The sequence below is a fragment of the Myxine glutinosa genome, chromosome 2 (assembly GCF_964187855.1).
Source record: "Myxine glutinosa chromosome 2, kmMyxGlut1.1, whole genome shotgun sequence".
Taxonomy (NCBI): domain Eukaryota; kingdom Metazoa; phylum Chordata; class Myxini; order Myxiniformes; family Myxinidae; genus Myxine; species Myxine glutinosa.
This window is the reverse complement of record NC_136262.1, coordinates 154,900,472-154,921,972: the sequence shown is the minus strand read 5'-3', so window position 1 is coordinate 154,921,972 and position 21,501 is coordinate 154,900,472. Positions and strand designations below refer to the sequence as shown.

At 50.4% G+C, this 21,501-nt stretch overlaps 1 protein-coding gene across 1 annotated transcript in view; it reads left to right on the top strand.

Moving 5' to 3' along the window:
• Positions 1–320: 320 nt before the first annotated feature.
• The window catches only part of LOC137421150 (secretory carrier-associated membrane protein 1-like), a 31,076-nt gene continuing 9,895 nt past the window's right edge, over positions 321–21,501 (top strand). Inside the window, exons 1-6 of the mRNA XM_068106895.2 lie at positions 321–856; positions 5,697–5,774; positions 7,003–7,104; positions 7,355–7,460; positions 9,518–9,649; positions 19,942–20,101. Of these exons, the coding sequence (XP_067962996.1) occupies positions 800–856; positions 5,697–5,774; positions 7,003–7,104; positions 7,355–7,460; positions 9,518–9,649; positions 19,942–20,101 (635 nt within the window). The 5' untranslated portion in view covers positions 321–799. The remainder of the gene's footprint in view (positions 857–5,696; positions 5,775–7,002; positions 7,105–7,354; positions 7,461–9,517; positions 9,650–19,941; positions 20,102–21,501) is intronic.

The window sequence follows — 21,501 nt, the reverse complement described above, 5'->3', positions numbered from 1 at the left end:
AAAAAAAAAAAAAAAAAAAAATATATATACATATATAAAAAAAAATATTGAAATGGCTTCACCGCTTAAAAAGTGTTGTGTAGCTGTGTCTTTGGGGTCTTAGCTTAGGGTCTTCAGTGTCTTCGGGGTTTTAAGGGTGTTAAATAATTTTTGGGGTCTTTGGAGTCTTCGTGGTTTGGTGACTCTAGTTGTGCTGACCAAGATGGCGACACGACGGGTACACTTTTCACGGGCTATGAGCGTTCGATAGATTTTCAGTTCAGTGCACCCTCCCCACGTGACGCTCTGGGAATCGCCCGCCCCTAAAACGTCACGTGCTTTGTGTGCGACCCTTATTAAATTATTAAATTAGGATTACATACGTTGCGGCTCTTTGCCACGGGCCTCTGGCAGCTTGCGCTATGATTGCCAACCTATGGTTTTGTGCGCGGATGTTTAACTCGGCCGGGATTCGAATTCGCCTCGGTCGGAGCAAGATTGTCGATTTACCGGTTTTGTCGAACAAGTAAAAAAAAAAAAAGCGCAAACGAACGTGTAGTGAAAGATTAAAGCGATTTCCCAACACCAAGGGGCGTGGCAACCCGCCACGTGAAGGGTCACGTGACGTACTGTCAATCAATTTGGTCGCGAGGATCCCGGAAGTGTGTGTGTGGGTTTGAGGTGCGTTGAACGTCGGGCCTGCTTTGGAGCGCTGCGTTTGGAGTTTGGCCGCCGAGGTTTGATCGTAGTCCCGATTCATAACGGAGCTGCGACCGTGGGAGTGAGACCTGGAAGCAGAGATACCTAGACCCGGAGAACCATGGCGGATTTCGACCCGAATCCATTTGCGGACCCCGCGGCCGTGAACCCTTTCCAGGTACGATCCCAAGATCCCCGTCCCATTCCAAGCGATATCCCAACGACGTCCCGATATTAATGTATCGTATATAAAACAAACACCAACGTATTAACATCATTGAGCGACGGCTCCAAACATACACATCCTCATTCCTATACATGGGCTCTTTTGCCACCTTGCGTGTTATTTATTTAATTATGATTATGATTTTGTTTTTTTGCTTAGTTACTGTAATTGTACCGAATGAGTGATTATAACACTCCCCCCTTGCCCCATGATGGGTCTGCTTTGTAGGTTTTGGTTGGGATTCCTATCTGGTGCCAGCATTGCTGGTGTAGTCTCCACCAGAGGGTGTTGAGGTGGTTGTTTCTAAGTATTATGAAAGTGTATGTTTAGTTGAGTTGGCCATTTTGTTGGTAGGATCATTGTGAATAGTTTGAATGAATAAATACCAATTTGCATTGAACTTGCACCTTTCATTCGGGCAACAGGAGGAGCAAACGTAAATTTAATTAATTTATTTATTTCCATTGAACTACCTACCTTCGGGGCATCTTTTCATACTGAGGTTGCCAGTTCTTCTGTCACTGCCATTTTTTATTTTTTATATTTTTATATTTCTTGTACATGGAGGATCCCGGTGTGTACCTGGTTAGAATAGGTACACCGTGTCCCTGCATGTCGTAAGAGGCGACTAAGAGGGTTGGCTTCAGGAAGGGCATCCGGCCATAAAAACATTGCCTCAAAAAGAGAACCATGACAATTACAACTACATATGGGCAGGGTACAGCCCGAAGTGGAGATCGGTTTCTGAGGTTTGGGACATGGAATGTAGGGACAATGACGGGGAGATCAGGAGAAGTGGTGGAAGTATTGGTCAGAAGAAGAATGGACATATGTTGTGTGCAAGAGACGAGATGGAAGGGAAGTGGTGTGAGAATGGTGAAGGGTAGGCAGGGACAGAAATACAAGTTTGTGTGGCAAGGGTGCCCAGAGGGTGTGAATGGTGTTGGTGTCCTGTTTTCTGAGGAGTTTGTAGACAGTGTGGTGAGTGTGACTAGAGTGAGTGATAGGTTGATGATGGTGAAAATGATGATTGGAAAGCTCTTGGTGAACGTCATCTCGGGATATGCTCCGCAGGTTGGTCGGAGTGATGAAGAGAAGGATAAGTTCTGGTGTGCGATAGAGAAGCTGATGGAAAACGTGAAAGATGAAGTTGTTGTGGTAGGAGGAGACCTAAATGGACATGTGGGAAGGAGTATGGACGGTTTTGAGGGAGTTCATGGGGGTTATGGATATGGTGTGAGAAATGGAGAAGGTGAAAGGATTTTGGAGTTTGCTGATGGAGCTGATTTGTTGATTTGTAATACTCAGTTCCAGAAAGAGGATAATAAGCTTGTTACATACACGTCAGGTGGGTCGACGACAACCATTCACAACCTGATGGTGCGTAGGCGAGATAGGGGGCACCTCCGGGACACAAAGGTGATCCCGGGGGAGGAGGCTGTTTCGCAGCACCACTTGGTTGTCTGCAACATAAGGGTGAAAGGTGCGAGGAGAGCTCGGCGGGTGAAGTACCAAGCGAGAACGAAGTTGTGGAGGTTGAAAGAGGTGACAGTAAGGGAGGCATTAAAAGAGAGGCTGAGTAGGGTAGAGGATGATGTGGTTGAGCTTGAAAGTGGTTGGATGTCAATGAAAGATAGTCTGTTGGGAGCCTTTGGTGAGGTACGTGGATGGACAAAAGGACCACCGAGGCACTCGGGAACATGGTGGTGGGATGATGAAGTTGGAAAGAGGATTGATGAGAAGAGTAAGAAGTTCAAGGAGTGGCAGAAGGCAAAGGGAACAGGAGCAGAAAAAGCAGAGCATGAAAGTTAGAAGGCTGCAAAGAAAGAGGCAGCAAAGGCGCAGGAGGCATGTAGGAAAATGTTCGGAGAACACTTGGATTCGGAAGAGGGTCAGAGAGCGGTATTCAGGATTGCAAAGCAGATAGCGAAAGAGAGGTGTGATGTGATGGGGTGAGTTGCTTGAAGGATGAAGTGGGACAAATCGTTGTGGACCCAGATGGAATTAAAGGAAGATGGAAAAGATATATGGAAATGCTGTTGAATACAGAGAATGAATGGGATGGCAACATCGAGAGTAATCCAGTTTTAGCACCGGCAGAGAAGATAACTGAGAAGGAAGTTGAGGAAGTGATAAAAGCAATGAAGAGTAGAAAAGCGGTAGGGCCGACGGGAGTTGTGGGAGATATGTTGAAGGCAGTAGGAAGTTGGGGTGTGAAGAGAATGACAGAGATCTGTAATCTGGTGGTGAAAGAAGGCCGCATTCCAGTGGATTGGGAACTGAGTACCCTCGTCCCTCGATACAAGGGGAAAGGTCTGGAGTCTGGAGAGGAAAGGTCTGGAGACCCTCTGGAGTGTGGCTCGTACCGAGCGATAAAGTTATTGGAGCATGGAATGAAGGTATTGGAAAGGGTGTTGGAGAGGAGAATAAGGAAGAAGGTGAAGATCGACGAAATGCAGTTTCGATTTATGCCAGGAAGAGGAACGACAGATGCGCTCTTTATTGTGAGGCAGTTGCAGGAGAAGTACATGGAGAAGAGGAAGAAGTTGTTTCTTGGGTTTGTTGATCTGGAGAAAGCATTCGATAGGGTTCCACGCGAAGTATTGACATGGGCATTGAGGAAGTTAGGAGTGGAGGAATGGTTGATATGAGTAGTGATGGCAATGTACAAAAGAGCGCGCACAGCTGTAAGGACGAAGGACGGGAACAGTGGTGAGTTTTAGGTGAAGGTGGGAGTGCATCAGGGGTCGGTACGAAGTCCACTACTATTTGTAGCTGTGATGGAGGTGCTGGCTCAGAACGTAAAGGAGGGTTTACCATGGGAGTTGTGTGCAGATGATCTGGTGTTGGTTGCGGAAAGTATGGATGGACTGAAGGAAAAGATGAACAAGTGGAAGGAATGTATGGAGACAAAAGGTCTGAAGGTGAATATTGGAAAGACGAAGGTGATGGCAAGTGGTAAAGCATGTGGTGAGGTGGAAAGAACTGGGAACTGGCCGTGTGCTGTGTGCAGGAAGGGTGTCGGAGTGAATTCCATTCAATGTACAATGTGCGCTGAGTGGGTTCATCAAAAATGTAGTGGTTTGAGAGGGTCATTAACCAGTGTGTCAGCTACATTCAAATGTAAGGTGTGCACAGAGGGAGGTGCAGATGGAGGAAATGTTGAGTTGGATCTTGGAGACGGCGTGAAGCTGGAAGGTGTGAAAACATTTTGCTACCTCGGAGACGTGCTGAATGGAGAAGGTGGATCGGACTCGGCAACGGTTGCTGGAGCGAGATGTGCATGGAAGAAGTTTCGGGAACTGAGTGGCGTACTGATGAGGAGGGGAGTGTCGTTGAAGCTGAAGGGAAAGGTGTTTGCTGTATGTGTGAGAAGTGTTATGATTTTTGGGAGCGAGACATGGGTAATGAACGTAGAGCAGCAACGAAGGCTGGAAAGGATGGAAATGCGAATGGTTCGGTGGATGTGCGGAGTATCGTTGAGAGAGAGGAGGACAAACGATGAATTGCGAAAGATGATGGGAATCGAGCCTGTGATGGATGCTGTGAAGAGAAACAGGTTGAGATGGTTTGGTCATGTGTTGAGGAAGGATGAAAGTGACTGGTTGAGAAGAGTGATGGAAATGAATGTGGAAGGAAGTAGAGGACGGGGAAGACGGAGAAATTATTGGCTAAAGGTGGTGGAAGAAGAAATGTGGGCAAGGGGGTTAACAAGGGGAGATGTAGAAAATAGGGTAAAATGGAGAAGTTTGTCATGGGGACCGCAAGGATAACCCCCGCTCTTGCAGGGAAAATGGCCTTTAAAATGCCTGTTGTTGTATGTGGGATTTAAATCCGGGATTCCAATATCTTGAGCTTTGTGCTCAGATGGGAACAACAAACATGCCATTTTAACCCAAGGATGCATGGCCCGAAGTCATTCTATGGGAAGCTGCGTCCATTGGACCCGGTCATGCATCCTGGAGTTCATCACAGTACAGAAACTTAAATAATGCATGCACCGTTTATCCATTGATTCCAGAAGAGATACAAATGTGAAAGTTTCGAGCTAAAACTTGTATAAATTGAATGAAGACATGGACGTGGTGGAGAGCACATTCTCCCTCTCGGAACATCTCGGGGCGAAGAGTGAATTTCCATAACATTAAGGACGAGGCCATATTAATATAATTTAACACAAATGCTTTGCTGTTCCTCCGTTCGCATCCTCAATTGCAGGTGTGGCAAATATCTCGCTTTTATTTATTATTGCTCTTTTGCAACTGGCATTTGAAGGAGCAGATGTTTGCCAGGTGAGTAGCAGATTCTTCGCATCAGCACCAAGGATTGTCATGGTAACTGCAAATTATATTCCATCTTTTCCTACCTGAAACTACCTACAATGTCATAAAACATTGCTTCAAAAAGGTGACCACGGTGCCCAAAAAAGGCCAACCCCTGCTCTGCGGGGAAAAATGGCCTCTAAAGGTGGTTCTTCTTTTCCTACCTGAGATCCAATACGGTTAAGTGCTATCCACTTTTCAATGCCAGACTTGAGTTCCAGAGCAGGTGTTCTCACAGATTAATGAGGGTGCGTTTTTTTTTTGCACCAGTCAATCATCAGATGGACATTTTGTTGAGAAATCGGCAAAAAAAAAAAAAAAATCCTTGGAAGATTTGATGGCATTGGGTTAAAGGGAAGCGTTTGGCGATCTTTTTTGGTTAACGGAGTATGCTTCTGATTGTTCCATCATCATCTGCATCTTTGTTGTTGATGTCTTGTATAATCTAATCATTTTCATGTGATCTGTAGGACCCATCGGTGACTGAAGTGACAAATGCGTCACAGCGTGGCATGATGGAGAAGAACCCATTTTCCGATCAAAAACAGGTGGGCCTTCATTGATTTTAGGGCGTTGATGTCGTGATTTTTGTGTTTTGAACTGTTAGGGTGACGTCTCTGAGTTTGGGCTTCATGGCCAGAGATTTGGATTGGTTCAACCGAAGATCCCTTCCACATTTCCCTTTTTTCATCATGGTTACCCTGTGCTCGCGAAGTGAAAATCAGGGTTAGGCATTCGGTTGCGTATTGTACGTGTCTGCATTTTCAAAATTCATTTTCTCGGCAACCTTTGGTCCGATTGACACGAAATTTTACCATAGGTGCGCCAACCCTCAGTAGAATTTTTTTTTGTTCACAATTATGACGTCATAGGTCACGTGGTATGGACGCCATCTTGGAAAAACGTTACGCCTCTATCTCCGAAACTGCTCAATGGAAAAAAAATTGAAGCATTGCTCATTGTGAAGTACTTCTCATGGGGAATAAGATATGTTAATGATGACGGCGTCATCGGTGCCTTCATTATGACGTCATAATTCAACAAGTACAACGCTTGATCTGATCAGTATGAAAAAATACAATTTATCTGCAACTGTTAGTCAGATGGACTCGAAATTTTCACCATAGGAGGGCTTCCTCCTGTAGATTATTGTAATGACAATTATGACGTCATAGGTCACGTGGCACAGGCGCCATCTTGGAAAAACTGAAAAACGTTGCACCTCTATCTCCAAAACCACTCAATGGAAAACATTTAAACGTGGCTCATTGTAAAGAATTCCATATGGGGGAATAAGTGTTGTTCACGATGACGTCATTGCCTCAATTGTGACGTCGTAATTTGACAGGCACAACCCTTAGGGTGATCAGTTTGGAATGTATTGAGCGTGATCTACGCAACAATTATATTGGAGAATAGAAATTTATGATGTCATCGCCCACGTGGTCTGGCAGCCATATTGGATCAAAGAAAAATAAACCTTCCAAAACAGAAGAGTTTTCTCGTACCAAGTTGACTGCGCAGGGTAAGTATTCTATGAATACCATCTAGTTTGTAAAATGCATCAAGTAACATTGTAAGATTGGGAAGCCAGCTTGTGTTTATGTGCAAAGGTAGGTTGTTATGTAGGCCTACTGTGTTCCAAGCAAAGGTGGAATGGAGTGGAATGCTGCAAAATGTTGCAGCAATGTGTTAGACCACGAGTTTGTTTTCAATATAAAGTGCATATTTTGCTGAGAAAAGGCACCTTGTGCCCCTTAATTGGCTCTTTGATAGGGAACCACAATTCCAGCAACACCAGCTGCTGGCCCAGTTGACATAGCAAAGACACAGCCAGCCGTCATGCAGCCCACCGAGGAGCCTTCGTACACTCCACAGGTACCGTCATGCTCGACAAATATGCCACACCGTGCTTTACTTTTTGTACTGTGATGTTGAATGTTCCTGTTGATTCTCGTGTTTGTCAATGTACGAGATTCAAAAGAAATATTGAATTACCCAAGTTTAATTTCATAAGTTTTACTTCCAAAAAAATCATGCTTTTGGAAGCTCGCTTTTGCAAGGAAGCTGTGTGCAATGGATGTGATCCTCATATGTGGAAGGGAGATCTTGTGGCTACTGTGTGCAGGGAACAGTTCCAGTTCCAGAGCAGTTGCGGCAACAGCAACAAGAACTGGAGCGGAAGGCAGCCGAACTGGATCGGCGTGAGCAGGATCTCCAAGAGATGAACTCGGGTAATACGAAATATACAACAACCAGCCTGACCTAACAAGGCTTTTGTAAACTCGGACATTTTAGGATGCATTTTTCTTAACATCAACCATTATGGGATCATTTTGGTTCCATCGACCAGACGGGAAGATTTCCTCTGCTGCTCATCCCCTGTGGCCAAACCATTTAGTTGGCGAAAAAGAAGTCTTCTCTGGACAAAAGACTCAAACTCAAATTTTGATAACTAGTACACACCCACTCATTGTGGGAGCAGCAGGAAGGGTCATGTTATTATCCTCTCTGTGATATGTAGGCTTGGGTCTGTTAGTCTGTGGGGGATGCGATAAGCATATAATGCCTCAAGAATGTCTGGATTCCTCCAGATTTTTTTCAGTTTAGTGTTAAACAGCAGTAGCGACTGTTTAAAAAGGTAATCATCTGTGATTGTGGTTTATAATATTTTTTACTTCTGGTAGGAGTGCCCATGATATGCCACTGTAAGCTATTTATACACATTAACACGGCACTTGTTCAAGGTATTCATACTGTTTTGTAATAATGTTAATATTGTGCTATTATCATTGTTGTTATTGCCCTCGCCAGAGGAGAGGGTATTGCATTTGAGTCTCTGTCTGTTTGCCCGCCCAGAATAAACATGATTTTCTCTGCAACCGTTGGTCCGATTGACAGGAAATTTTTACCATAGGTGCAACTCCACCTGTAAAATATTTTTAATGATAATTATGATGTCATAGGTCACGTGGTATGGGCGCCATCTTGGAAAAACTGAAAAACTTTGCACTTCTATATCTCCGAAAGCACTGCAAAGAAAAAATTGAGACATGGCTCATTGTAAATTTAACTCTCCTTCAAACTGATCGGACTAAGTGTTGTATTTGTTGAATTATGATGTCATGATGAAGGCACCAATGACGTCATTGTTAACGGCACTTATTTTATTCCCCGTGCAGAGGGGAATGTTAAGGATGATGTCATAGGTGCCTCCCTTACGACGTCATAATTCGACAAGTGCAAAACTTTATCTGATCAAGATGAAATTTCTTGAGCGTCATCCAGGGATAAATTGGTGGAGGAAAATAAAAAAGAATGATGACGTCATCGGTCGCGTGGTTCGGCCGCCATATTTGTTTTGACACAAAAGCCTCAAAAACCACTAAAGACACATCCTGGTGAGGGTCTGCAATCTCTCATTGCTCTTTCTTGTTACTTTTGTTATTAGAAGCGGCGTTGATAAAAACGCCACAATTAGCTATCTTAACACAGATTTCGCCCAAGATGGAAAGCACGCTTGGGGTGGGGGGTCCAATGAACTTGATACATCATATCTAACGAGAATATAAAATAGCTGGGATAATGTGCGAAGGCTGCGGATGGGTTGGCGATGACAACAATCTGACCTGTGTGTTGGCATGAAGTGTGGGCGCACACCTTGCTGTCCTCACTTGCAGGTGTTCATGCAGGCCGATTGAGTGGGTCACTGACAGGCTAAGGCTCGTCCAGATGTGCTTTTCTCGTCTCTTTATCCCATTTCTGTTGTTGTCAGTGGCCGCTAGTCTTCAGTCTCTCGAGGCGAGGGGGATTATACGAATTAAAATGGGGGGAGGAGGGAGCTGTTTTATGTTGGCTTGCAGTATGGACCTCCAGCTTAATTATTGACAGATGAGCCTACACTTGTCTGGCGAGACACCCCTTCCCACCAAGCGAGGCTGACAGCACTAACCCGAACAGCGGTGGTTCTTATCACACATATACACCACCCTGTACATCTGATTCCTGATTTATATTTTATATATGTGTAATGTGTATTCATGGCCTATTCTCCTGCAGATACCATATTGTAATAAATGTGCACACACTGGTAACTGATGTTGATCTTATTTATGTCTCAATAAATAAAGACAGATGCAGTAATTGACCAGATTGTCATGGGACCCATTGATGCTGTGACAGTTGCTCACTCATAACTTGCAATTCGTGTCCATTTGTCCAATACACATTATCTTCTCATTCCTTTCTTACAACCCCCTGTCCCCATACTCCATAACCCCCTGTCGTACAGGTACAACCAAGAACAATTGGCCACCCCTACCATCTTTCTGTCCTGTGCAGCCCTGCTTCTACCAGGATTTTGCTGTAGAAATCCCGTTGGATTTCCAGCGTACTGTCAAAATGCTGTATTATCTGTGGATCTGTAAGTATGGACAAAAGTTGCTTTCTAATTTATTATTACTAGCATACAAGACCCGTCACTTCGCTGACGGGAACACCAATCTTTGCGTAATTGAAAAAAAAAAAAAAAAGGTTGTTGTTCTGTGGTGTTAAAAAAGACATTAAATGAAAGAAATTGGGAAAATGTATGATTTGGATTCGAGGAGATTCGTGGAGATTTGGAATCAGTGGATAAAACATCTTTGTAGGGAGAGGGATAAGTGGTTATGTTTACTCCCTGAGTGGTTTCATTGAAATCCGATCAAGTTAACAAAGGATTCTTGGGAGATCCTGCTCTCCGTGCAGGGATAGCCAACGTCACGTGTTAGCATTTGCAGTTTACACGCGTGGCCATGTACCCATTAAAAAAAAGATTTTTTGGGGGGATTACAGACATTCCCGCGAGTTTCCAGAATCCACCGTAATTGGATTTATTGAAATCCGTTAATCTGTTCTCAAGTTATAACACAACAAACAAACAGACAGACACGGCTCCTTTTATAATATAGATAACCTTCTAAATGACTAGCAGAGTTACCCGGCGTTGCCAGGAAAATAAAAAGTCACGTGTGTGTCGTGGAATTTTTGGGAAATACTTTTTGTATTTTCCATACCTCCCTTCCATCAATTTTCTGACCCATTTTTTTTGTATACTCATGGAAAAAAACAACAATACTTTTTGGAAAATATAAATACGTGTGTGCAGTCAGAGGAAGCCACACCCCTTGGGCACGCGCCGCTGCCACGCCCCTTCGGCACGCCCCTAATCTAAATCTGATGCACCCATGTTTTTTGTCGTGAAAAGTTACCCCCATGGACCCCCTCTTCCCTCTCTAAGTCACTTCCTTAGGCTGTCCATGAGGCACAACCGAACAACAGATGTTCACAAATAGGGTTATAGATAATAAAATGTGCCCAACTTACCGTTTAACTCTTGTTCCCCCACCCCCCCCCCCCATGCTTTTGAACATGTTTTCAACATGAGAATAGTTTGTTTGAGTGATGTTTTTTTTCTTGTAATAGGACCAAAAGTAAAGTAGGGTTTGTAATTTCTCAACTGACGAAGAAAAAAAACAAAACTGCGACCTAATATATACATATGCCCTAAAGTATTCGTTTTTTTTTTTGTTTGTTTTTTTGTTTTTTTTGTATACAAGATCGAGGCTCGTGAAAGAGTTAACATTAATCACACAAAAAGACAAACCGACACACAAAACACAAAAAACAAGGGGAGCGGCAGACAAGATGGGGAGAGAGGGGGAAGGACACAAAAGAGAGGGGGAAGAGGGGGAAGGACACAAACACAACATTTGAGAGCAGGGACATCGGGAGGACTTGGGGGGAGGTGGGAGAGGATTAAAACATATGAACACTGCAAGGACTCTGGGGTGAATTACCGGGGGTAGAAAAGATCAAGGTTTTCGATGGGGGAAGATAAGAGATGGTGGTGAACAGCTGTTTTAAAGACCTGGAGGGAGGAGTGGGATTGAAGGGAGTGGGGGAGTTTGTTCCAGAGGCGGGAGAAAAGAGGAATGAAAGAGTGAAGGTGAGCAGAGAGCCTAGACTTTGGCAGTTTAACCATAAGAGGGTTGCAGGCAGATCTTGTGCGACCTGAAGGAATATTGGGGGGACAGAGCACAGAGAGAGCTGGGGGAGCAAGGCCGGAGAGGAGTCGGTAGAAGACAGAAAGACCACCAACCTGCCTGCGGTGAGTGAGTGAAAGGCCCTCGGCGTTGACTACATCGCAGGAGATTCCAATGATTCTGAAAGCTTTGGCCTCAACAGCGTGAAGCCGAGCAAGGTGTGAGGCAGGAGCACCAGCCCAGAGGGGGGAACAGTATTCCATTGAGCTGCGGATGAAAGCCTTGTATGTGGTGAGGAGCTCAGGTGAGCCAAGGAAGGGCTTCGCACGACGGAGGATGCCCAGTCGGCGACTGGCTTTGGAGGCCAGCTTGGAAATGTGGTTTTCCCAAGAAAGATCATGGCAGATAGTGAGACCCAAAAGCTTGAGCGACAGAACTTCTTGGAGAGGATTGTTGAGAAAGTAGATGGGAGGGTTGTCCAGTCGGTCCTTTCGGAGAGGCATTGTAAGAGTGTGAGATTTGTCAGGATTGAAAGACATGTTCCACTTGTTTAACCAGTCAAATTTCTCTGTCACGGAGGAAGTGACGTCACGTTTATCACTGAAAGGGAGGGAGCACACACAATATCAGTGTTAGCGCCAATCGCCATTTTGTTTCCACTCGGGGGAGGGGGGGGGGGGGGGGAATGTTAATTTATTCCGTCCAAAACTCTTTACCACACATCGGAATTTGGGTAGATTTCATGACCGTTCTGGCTGTTTTCACAAAAATAACACCAAAGGTGAGACGTTAGTAATTACTATTTGCAGTAAAAAAAAAAATCGATACGGGTGAGTTATTTTACTGAGTCATTTGAAATTCAGTTATCACTGATAATAGAGATTTCTGAAATAATCATACTTTTGTTTATGAAACTGTTGCAACACAAGAAAAAACAATTTTCCCAAGAAAGCTGCTGTTTAACGACCAAAAAAAAATAAAAATTCCATACCTACCTTATTTTTTGACTAAGTAACAACATTGGCTTGCAAACCTTTAATCTGATTGCAGGAATCCTCGTGCTTTCTCTATCATACATGCAGTATACATATATTTACAAGCTAGGTCACTCGATCATGATTGGCTTATTTAGACTTTAGTAAACAATCAAGAAGATTAATGTTTAAAGCTGTAGCAAAAATTAACCTGGAGTGCACAATGGTGCAAAATGTGCAAAATGGCTTCATTTCCTTGTTTTAAATCGGTTTCTCATTGGTGTCATGTGGTCAAGCAGTCTCAGGTCGCCGGATTTTGTTTTCCTTTGATTTTCAGACGTACGTACATTCATACAATTGCCGGGAAGGGATGGGGGAGAGGATTGAGGGGGCTGTTTAGAGGGGTTGTTCCCATGATCTGTGGTACCCTTAGCATTTTTGCAAAATTTGGTAGAGATTGGCCCAGAGGTATGGAACTGGATCTAAATCAAAGAAAAAAAAAATTGCGGACTGCAGACCACACACGCTGCAGACCGCACACATCGCAGGCCGCAGACCGCACACATCGCAGGCCGCAGACCGCACACATCGCAGGCCGCAGACCGCACACATCGCAGGCCGCAGACCGCACACATCGCAGACCGCACACATCGCAGGCCGCAGACCGCACACATCGCAGGCCGCAGACCGCACACATCGCAGGCCGCAGACCGCACACATCGCAGGCCGCAGACCGCACACATCGCAGGCCGCAGACCGCACACATCGCAGGCCGCAGACCGCACACATCGCAGGCCGCAGACCGCACACATCGCAGGCCGCAGACCGCACACATCGCAGGCCGCAGACCGCACACATCGCAGGCCGCAGACCGCACACATCGCAGGCCGCAGACCGCACACATCACAGGCCGCATACCGCACACATCACAGGCCGCATACCGCACACATCACCGGCCGCAGACCGCACACATCACCGGCCGCAGACCGCACACATCACCGGCCGCAGACCGCACACATCACAGGCCGCAGACCGCACACATCACAGGCCGCAGACCGCACACATCACAGGCCGCAGACCGCACACATCACAGGCCGCAGACCGCACACATCACAGGCCGCAGACCGCACAGATCACAGGCCGCAGACCGCACAGATCGCAGACCGCACAGATCACAGGCCGCAGACCGCACAGATCGCAGACCGCACAGATCACAGGCCGCAGACCGCACACATCACCGGCCGCGCAGACCGCACACATCACCGGCCGCAGACCGCACACATCACCGGCCGCAGACCGCACACATCACCGGCCGCAGACCGCACACATCACCGGCCGCAGACCGCACACATCACCGGCCGCAGACCGCACACATCACCGGCCGCAGACCGCACACATCACCGGCCGCAGACCGCACACATCACCGGCCGCAGACCGCACACATCACCGGCCGCAGACCGCACACATCACCGGCCGCAGACCGCACACATCACCGGCCGCAGACCGCACACATCACCGGCCGCAGACCGCACACATCACCGGCCGCAGACCGCACACATCACCGGCCGCAGACCGCACACATCACCGGCCGCAGACCGCACACATCACCGGCCGCAGACCGCACACATCACCGGCCGCAGACCGCACACATCACCGGCCGCAGACCGCACACATCACCGGCCGCAGACCGCACACATCACCGGCCGCAGACCGCACACATCACCGGCCGCAGACCGCACACATCACCGGCCGCAGACCGCACACATCACCGGCCGCAGACCGCACACATCACCGGCCGCAGACCGCACACATCACCGGCCGCAGACCGCACACATCACCGGCCGCAGACCGCACACATCACCGGCCGCAGACCGCACACATCACCGGCCGCAGACCGCACACATCACCGGCCGCAGACCGCACACATCACCGGCCGCAGACCGCACACATCACCGGCCGCAGACCGCACACATCACCGGCCGCAGACCGCACACATCACCGGCCGCAGACCGCACACATCACCGGCCGCAGACCGCACACATCACCGGCCGCAGACCGCACACATCACCGGCCGCAGACCGCACACATCACAGGCCGCACACATCGCAGGCCGCAGACCGCACACATCGCAGGCCGCAGACCGCACACATCGCAGGCCGCAGACCGCACACATCGCAGGCCGCAGACCGCACACATCGCAGGCCGCAGACCGCACACATCGCAGGCCGCAGACCGCACACATCGCAGGCCGCAGACCGCACACATCGCAGGCCGCAGACCGCACACATCGCAGGCCGCAGACCGCACACATCGCAGGCCGCAGACCGCACACATCGCAGACCGCACACATCGCAGGCCGCAGACCGCACACATCGCAGGCCGCAGACCGCACACATCGCAGGCCGCAGACCGCACACATCGCAGGCCGCAGACCGCACACATCGCAGGCCGCAGACCGCACACATCGCAGGCCGCAGACCGCACACATCGCAGGCCGCAGACCGCACACATCGCAGGCCGCAGACCGCACACATCGCAGGCCGCAGACCGCACACATCGCAGGCCGCAGACCGCACACATCGCAGGCCGCAGACCGCACACATCACAGGCCGCATACCGCACACATCACAGGCCGCATACCGCACACATCACCGGCCGCAGACCGCACACATCACCGGCCGCAGACCGCACACATCACCGGCCGCAGACCGCACACATCACAGGCCGCAGACCGCACACATCACAGGCCGCAGACCGCACACATCACAGGCCGCAGACCGCACACATCACAGGCCGCAGACCGCACACATCACAGCCGCAGACCGCACAGATCACAGGCCGCAAGACCGCACAGATCGCAGACCGCACAGATCACAGGCCGCAGACCGCACAGATCGCAGACCGCACAGATCACAGGCCGCAGACCGCACACATCACCGGCCGCAGACCGCACACATCACCGGCCGCAGACCGCACACATCACCGGCCGCAGACCGCACACATCACCGGCCGCAGACCGCACACATCACCGGCCGCAGACCGCACACATCACCGGCCGCAGACCGCACACATCACCGGCCGCAGACCGCACACATCACCGGCCGCAGACCGCACACATCACCGGCCGCAGACCGCACACATCACCGGCCGCAGACCGCACACATCACCGGCCGCAGACCGCACACATCACCGGCCGCAGACCGCACACATCACCGGCCGCAGACCGCACACATCACCGGCCGCAGACCGCACACATCACCGGCCGCAGACCGCACACATCACCGGCCGCAGACCGCACACATCACCGGCCGCAGACCGCACACATCACCGGCCGCAGACCGCACACATCACCGGCCGCAGACCGCACACATCACCGGCCGCAGACCGCACACATCACCGGCCGCAGACCGCACACATCACCGGCCGCAGACCGCACACATCACCGGCCGCAGACCGCACACATCACCGGCCGCAGACCGCACACATCACCGGCCGCAGACCGCACACATCACCGGCCGCAGACCGCACACATCACCGGCCGCAGACCGCACACATCACCGGCCGCAGACCGCACACATCACCGGCCGCAGACCGCACACATCACCGGCCGCAGACCGCACACATCACCGGCCGCAGACCGCACACATCACCGGCCGCAGACCGCACACATCACCGGCCGCAGACCGCACACATCACAGGCCGCACACATCGCAGGCCGCAGACCGCACACATCGCAGGCCGCAGACCGCACACATCGCAGGCCGCAGACCGCACACATCGCAGGCCGCAGACCGCACACATCGCAGGCCGCAGACCGCACACATCGCAGGCCGCAGACCGCACACATCGCAGGCCGCAGACCGCACACATCGCAGGCCGCAGACCGCACACATCGCAGGCCGCAGACCGCACACATCGCAGGCCGCAGACCGCACACATCGCAGGCCGCAGACCGCACACATCGCAGACCGCACACATCGCAGGCCGCAGACCGCACACATCGCAGGCCGCAGACCGCACACATCGCAGGCCGCAGACCGCACACATCGCAGGCCGCAGACCGCACACATCGCAGGCCGCAGACCGCACACATCGCAGGCCGCAGACCGCACACATCGCAGGCCGCAGACCGCACACATCGCAGGCCGCAGACCGCACACATCGCAGGCCGCAGACCGCACACATCGCAGGCCGCAGACCGCACACATCGCAGGCCGCAGACCGCACACATCGCAGGCCGCAGACCGCACACATCACAGGCCGCATACCGCACACATCACAGGCCGCATACCGCACACATCACCGGCCGCAGACCGCACACATCACCGGCCGCAGACCGCACACATCACCGGCCGCAGACCGCACACATCACAGGCCGCAGACCGCACACATCACAGGCCGCAGACCGCACACATCACAGGCCGCAGACCGCACACATCACAGGCCGCAGACCGCACACATCACAGGCCGCAGACCGCACAGATCACAGGCCGCAGACCGCACAGATCGCAGACCGCACAGATCACAGGCCGCAGACCGCACAGCTCGCAGACCGCACAGATCACAGGCCGCAGACCGCACACATCACCGGCCGCAGACCGCACACATCACCGGCCGCAGACCGCACACATCACCGGCCGCAGACCGCACACATCACCGGCCGCAGACCGCACACATCACCGGCCGCAGACCGCACACATCACCGGCCGCAGACCGCACACATCACCGGCCGCAGACCGCACACATCACCGGCCGCAGACCGCACACATCACCGGCCGCAGACCGCACACATCACCGGCCGCAGACCGCACACATCACCGGCCGCAGACCGCACACATCACCGGCCGCAGACCGCACACATCACCGGCCGCAGACCGCACACATCACCGGCCGCAGACCGCACACATCACCGGCCGCAGACCGCACACATCACCGGCCGCAGACCGCACACATCACCGGCCGCAGACCGCACACATCACCGGCCGCAGACCGCACACATCACCGGCCGCAGACCGCACACATCACCGGCCGCAGACCGCACACATCACCGGCCGCAGACCGCACACATCACCGGCCGCAGACCGCACACATCACCGGCCGCAGACCGCACACATCACCGGCCGCAGACCGCACACATCACCGGCCGCAGACCGCACACATCACCGGCCGCAGACCGCACACATCACCGGCCGCAGACCGCACACATCACCGGCCGCAGACCGCACACATCACCGGCCGCAGACCGCACACATCACCGGCCGCAGACCGCACACATCACCGGCCGCAGACCGCACACATCACCGGCCGCAGACCGCACACATCACCGGCCGCAGACCGCACACATCACCGGCCGCAGACCGCACACATCACCGGCCGCAGACCGCACACATCACCGGCCGCAGACCGCACACATCACCGGCCGCAGACCGCACACATCACCGGCCGCAGACCGCACACATCACCGGCCGCAGACCGCACACATCACAGGCCGCAGACCGCACACATCACAGGCCACAGGCCGCAGACCGCACACATCACAGGCCACAGGCCGCAGACCGCACACATCACAGGCCACAGGCCGCAGACCGCACACATCACAGGCCGCAGACCGCACACATCGCAGGCCGCAGACCGCACACATCGCAGGCCGCAGACCGCACACATCGCAGACCGCACACATCGCAGGCCGCAGACCGCACACATCACAGGCCGCAGACCGCACACATCACAGGCCGCAGACCGCACACATCACAGGCCGCAGACCGCATACATCACAGACCGCACACATCACAGGCCGCAGACCGCACACATCACAGGCCGCAGACCGCACACATCACAGGCCGCAGACCGCACACATCACAGGCCGCAGACCGCACACATCACAGGCCGCAGACCGCACACATCACAGGCCGCAGACCACACACACACACACACACACACACACACACACACACACACACACACACACACACACACACACACACACACACACACACACACACACACACACACACACACACACACACACACCGAGGTGACATCTACCCAATGGACAGACACACACCACAAATTCACTCTTGTATACCGTTTTTTTTTTCTTGACTCGCCGTGGGTGGATGCAGCATTTTGGGCGATGCCCTTTGTCCTCTATATAACTGCGTTGAAATGTTTTACTTCTGCTAAAGCACACTAGAGCTGGCAAAGGGATTGATACTCGGTGTCTTAAGAGGTTGGGGTAAGGGGCGGTGGGGTGGAGGGTATTCTTTTGAATGAATAAGTGGTGCTATTTCCCCAAAGTGTCGTGCTCTCACTGAACCGCATGATTTGGTGGGTTATGACCATGTAAGGCCAGATAAAAAAAAGAGTTGTTGATCGTCCCCGCCCACGAAACACACCCGACCCGAAACTTTTCTTTTTTTTTTTGAAAAAAATCATAAAAAACGATCTTTTCACATTCAAATTTGGCGCCGTTCTGCACCGCATGCAAAGTGCGTGCTGCGCGGAGCGTCGCAAGTGCCTCGGGCAACTTCACCCATTTTACGTTGGCCATTCATGGCCCTGGTGTTGGGCTAGCGGCTAGGGTGCAAGCTTAGGATCTTGGGTTCGAATCCCGGTCGATCGCTGAATTAACGCCAGGGGGGTTGACTCAGCCTGTCATCCTTCCGAGGTCGGCAAATTGAGTACCAGTTCACTGGTAATTCCCTGTTTGTCGTAAAAAGGCGACAAAAAGGGTTGGTGGCAGGAAGGGCATCTGGCCGTAAAACATTGCTTCAAAAAGGGGACCCAAAAACAACAACAACCACGGTCCCCGAAAAAGGCCAACCCCCGCTTGCGGGGAAAAATGGCCTCTAAAGGTGTTTTTTTTTTGTTTGTTTTTTCATGGCGGCTATTGTGTGAGATTTTTCTCGCTGAAATCTGTATTGATTCGTGCTAGAATCGGCTTGAAATGCCTATTGTGATCGCATCAATAGCCCGTGAGGGCTCTTCCAAGACGGTGAAGGACTGGTTTGCGTGCAATATCGAGTTGGATGTTACAATCTCGGACTTCTATGCAGAGTTCTCAGACGGCAAGTATGATGGGGATCGGGAGCCATTGCCTGACGATACACGCGGTACTTTTGTCAAAGTATTCGCCGGCCCCAGTAAAACTGACATGACGAAAGTTTCACCAGCTTGCAAAGTTTCTGATGTGACAAAGACTCTTGGCTCATTTCTCAAATTTGTGTTGGCTGCAGACACGGCCACGGATCACAGGATGGAACCCGATGAATGAAGAAATAAAATCATTTTGAGGAGAAAGGAGTCTTTATTTCATATTTTTCCATGTCAACAAAACTCAATGGAAAGTAGGAAAAAAATAGAAAAAATTAAAATAAAAACCTCCCTCCCTACCCGAACTTTTGAGAAAAAAAGGACGCTCAACAACTTTTTATTTTTATGTGGCCTAATAACAAGAAGCCATGTGATGCTATCCATCTGAGTCACACCTGCTGATGTCATCGAGAAGCATCGCAAACGAGATATGCTGAAAAAACATTGTAATTGCTGAGGAAGGCACTTTTCTGTTGCAGAACTTTATAATGCCAGATGTGCAGCTGTTGTTTTCCATTATTTGCTGCACAGTAATGTGAACGTCATTTGCATGAGCTGTGGGCCTGTACTGTGGACCCTCTGCCATTTGCTCCTTCTGACTGTCATTCTCGTCGGTCTCCCCACAGTTCACATGGTCACTCTGCTTCTCAATGTGCTTGGTACCTTGGCTTGGTTCATTTCGGATTCTGCCCGTGGCATCGATTTTGGAATGTCCATACTCTGGGTCGTCCTGTTTGCACCCTGTTCATTCTTCTGCTGGTACCGGCCTATTTACAAGGCATTCAGGTTAGTGTGATGTTTGGGAAACGATGCAAGTGCGCTTGTTGTTCTTTCGTCCTTTCTCGCGCTTTCACTTGGGGTCTTTTGTCTTGGATCACTTTGTTTTTGGGATCCTCGTGCTTTCTCTGTCACACGTTTCTGCACTGTCCAAATTAACTTGTCAACCCCCCCCCCCCCCCCCCCCCAAAGCTTCCACCTATTAATATTAACAAGCTCTCACTGTAGGCTGAATTTAAAATTCGGACTCAATTTCAGGTATTTCAGGTAATTTCAGGTAATGTCTCAATTTCAGGTATCAGGAAGGGAGAGTTTCACAATAACTGAGAATAGATATTGACAGGTTTTTATTTGTTGCATCCTAAAAACATTTATTGAGACACATTGCCAGGATGAATGAGTGCAGCCAAATGAGATTATTTTTTTTGAGTTTCAGGACTGGCTATTATACTATTATTATTATTTTACTATATATTATTATACAATACTGTTATTAAAAGAGAGGCTGAGTATTGGAGAGGATGATGTGGTTGAGCTTGAAAGTGGTTGGATGTCAATGAAAGATAGTCTGTTGGGAGCCTTTGGTGAGGTATGTGGATGGACAAAAGGACCACCGAGGCACTCGGAAACATGGTGGTGGGATGATGAAGTTGGAAAGAGCATTGAGGAGAAGAGGAAGAAGTTCAAGGAGTGGCAGAAGGCGAAGGGTATGGGGGCAGAAAAAGCAGAGCATGAAAGTTATAAGGCAGCCAGGAAGGCTGCAAAGAAAGAGGTAGCAAAGGCGCAGGAGGCATGGAGGAAAATGTTCGGAGAACGCTTGGATTTGGAAGAGGGTCAGAGAGCAGCATTCAGGATTGCAAAGCAGATAGCGAAAGAGGTGTGATGTGATGGGGGTGAGTTGCTTGAAGGATGAAGTGGGACAAATCGTTGTGGACCCAGATGGAATTAAAGGAAGATGGAAAAGATATATGGAAATACTGTTGAATCCAGAGAATGAATGGGATGGCAACATAGAGAGTAACCCAGTTTTAGGACTGGCAGAGAAGGTAACCGAGAAGGAAGTTGAGGAAGCGATAAAAGCAATGAAGAGTAGAAAAGCAGGAGGGCCGACGGGAGTTGTGGGAGATATGTTGAAGGCAGCGGGAAATTGGGGTGTGAAGAGAATGACAGAGATCTGCAATCTGGTGGTGAAAGAAGGCCGCATTCCAGTGGATTGGGAACTGAGTACCCTCGTCCCTTTATACAAGGGGAAAGGTGACCATCTGGACTGTGGCTCGTATCGAGCGATAACGTTATTGGAGCATGGAATGAAGGTATTGGAAAGGGTGTTGGAGAGGAGGATAAGGAAGAAGGTGAAGATTGATGAAATGCAGTTTGGATTTATGTCAGGAAGAGGAACGACAGACGTG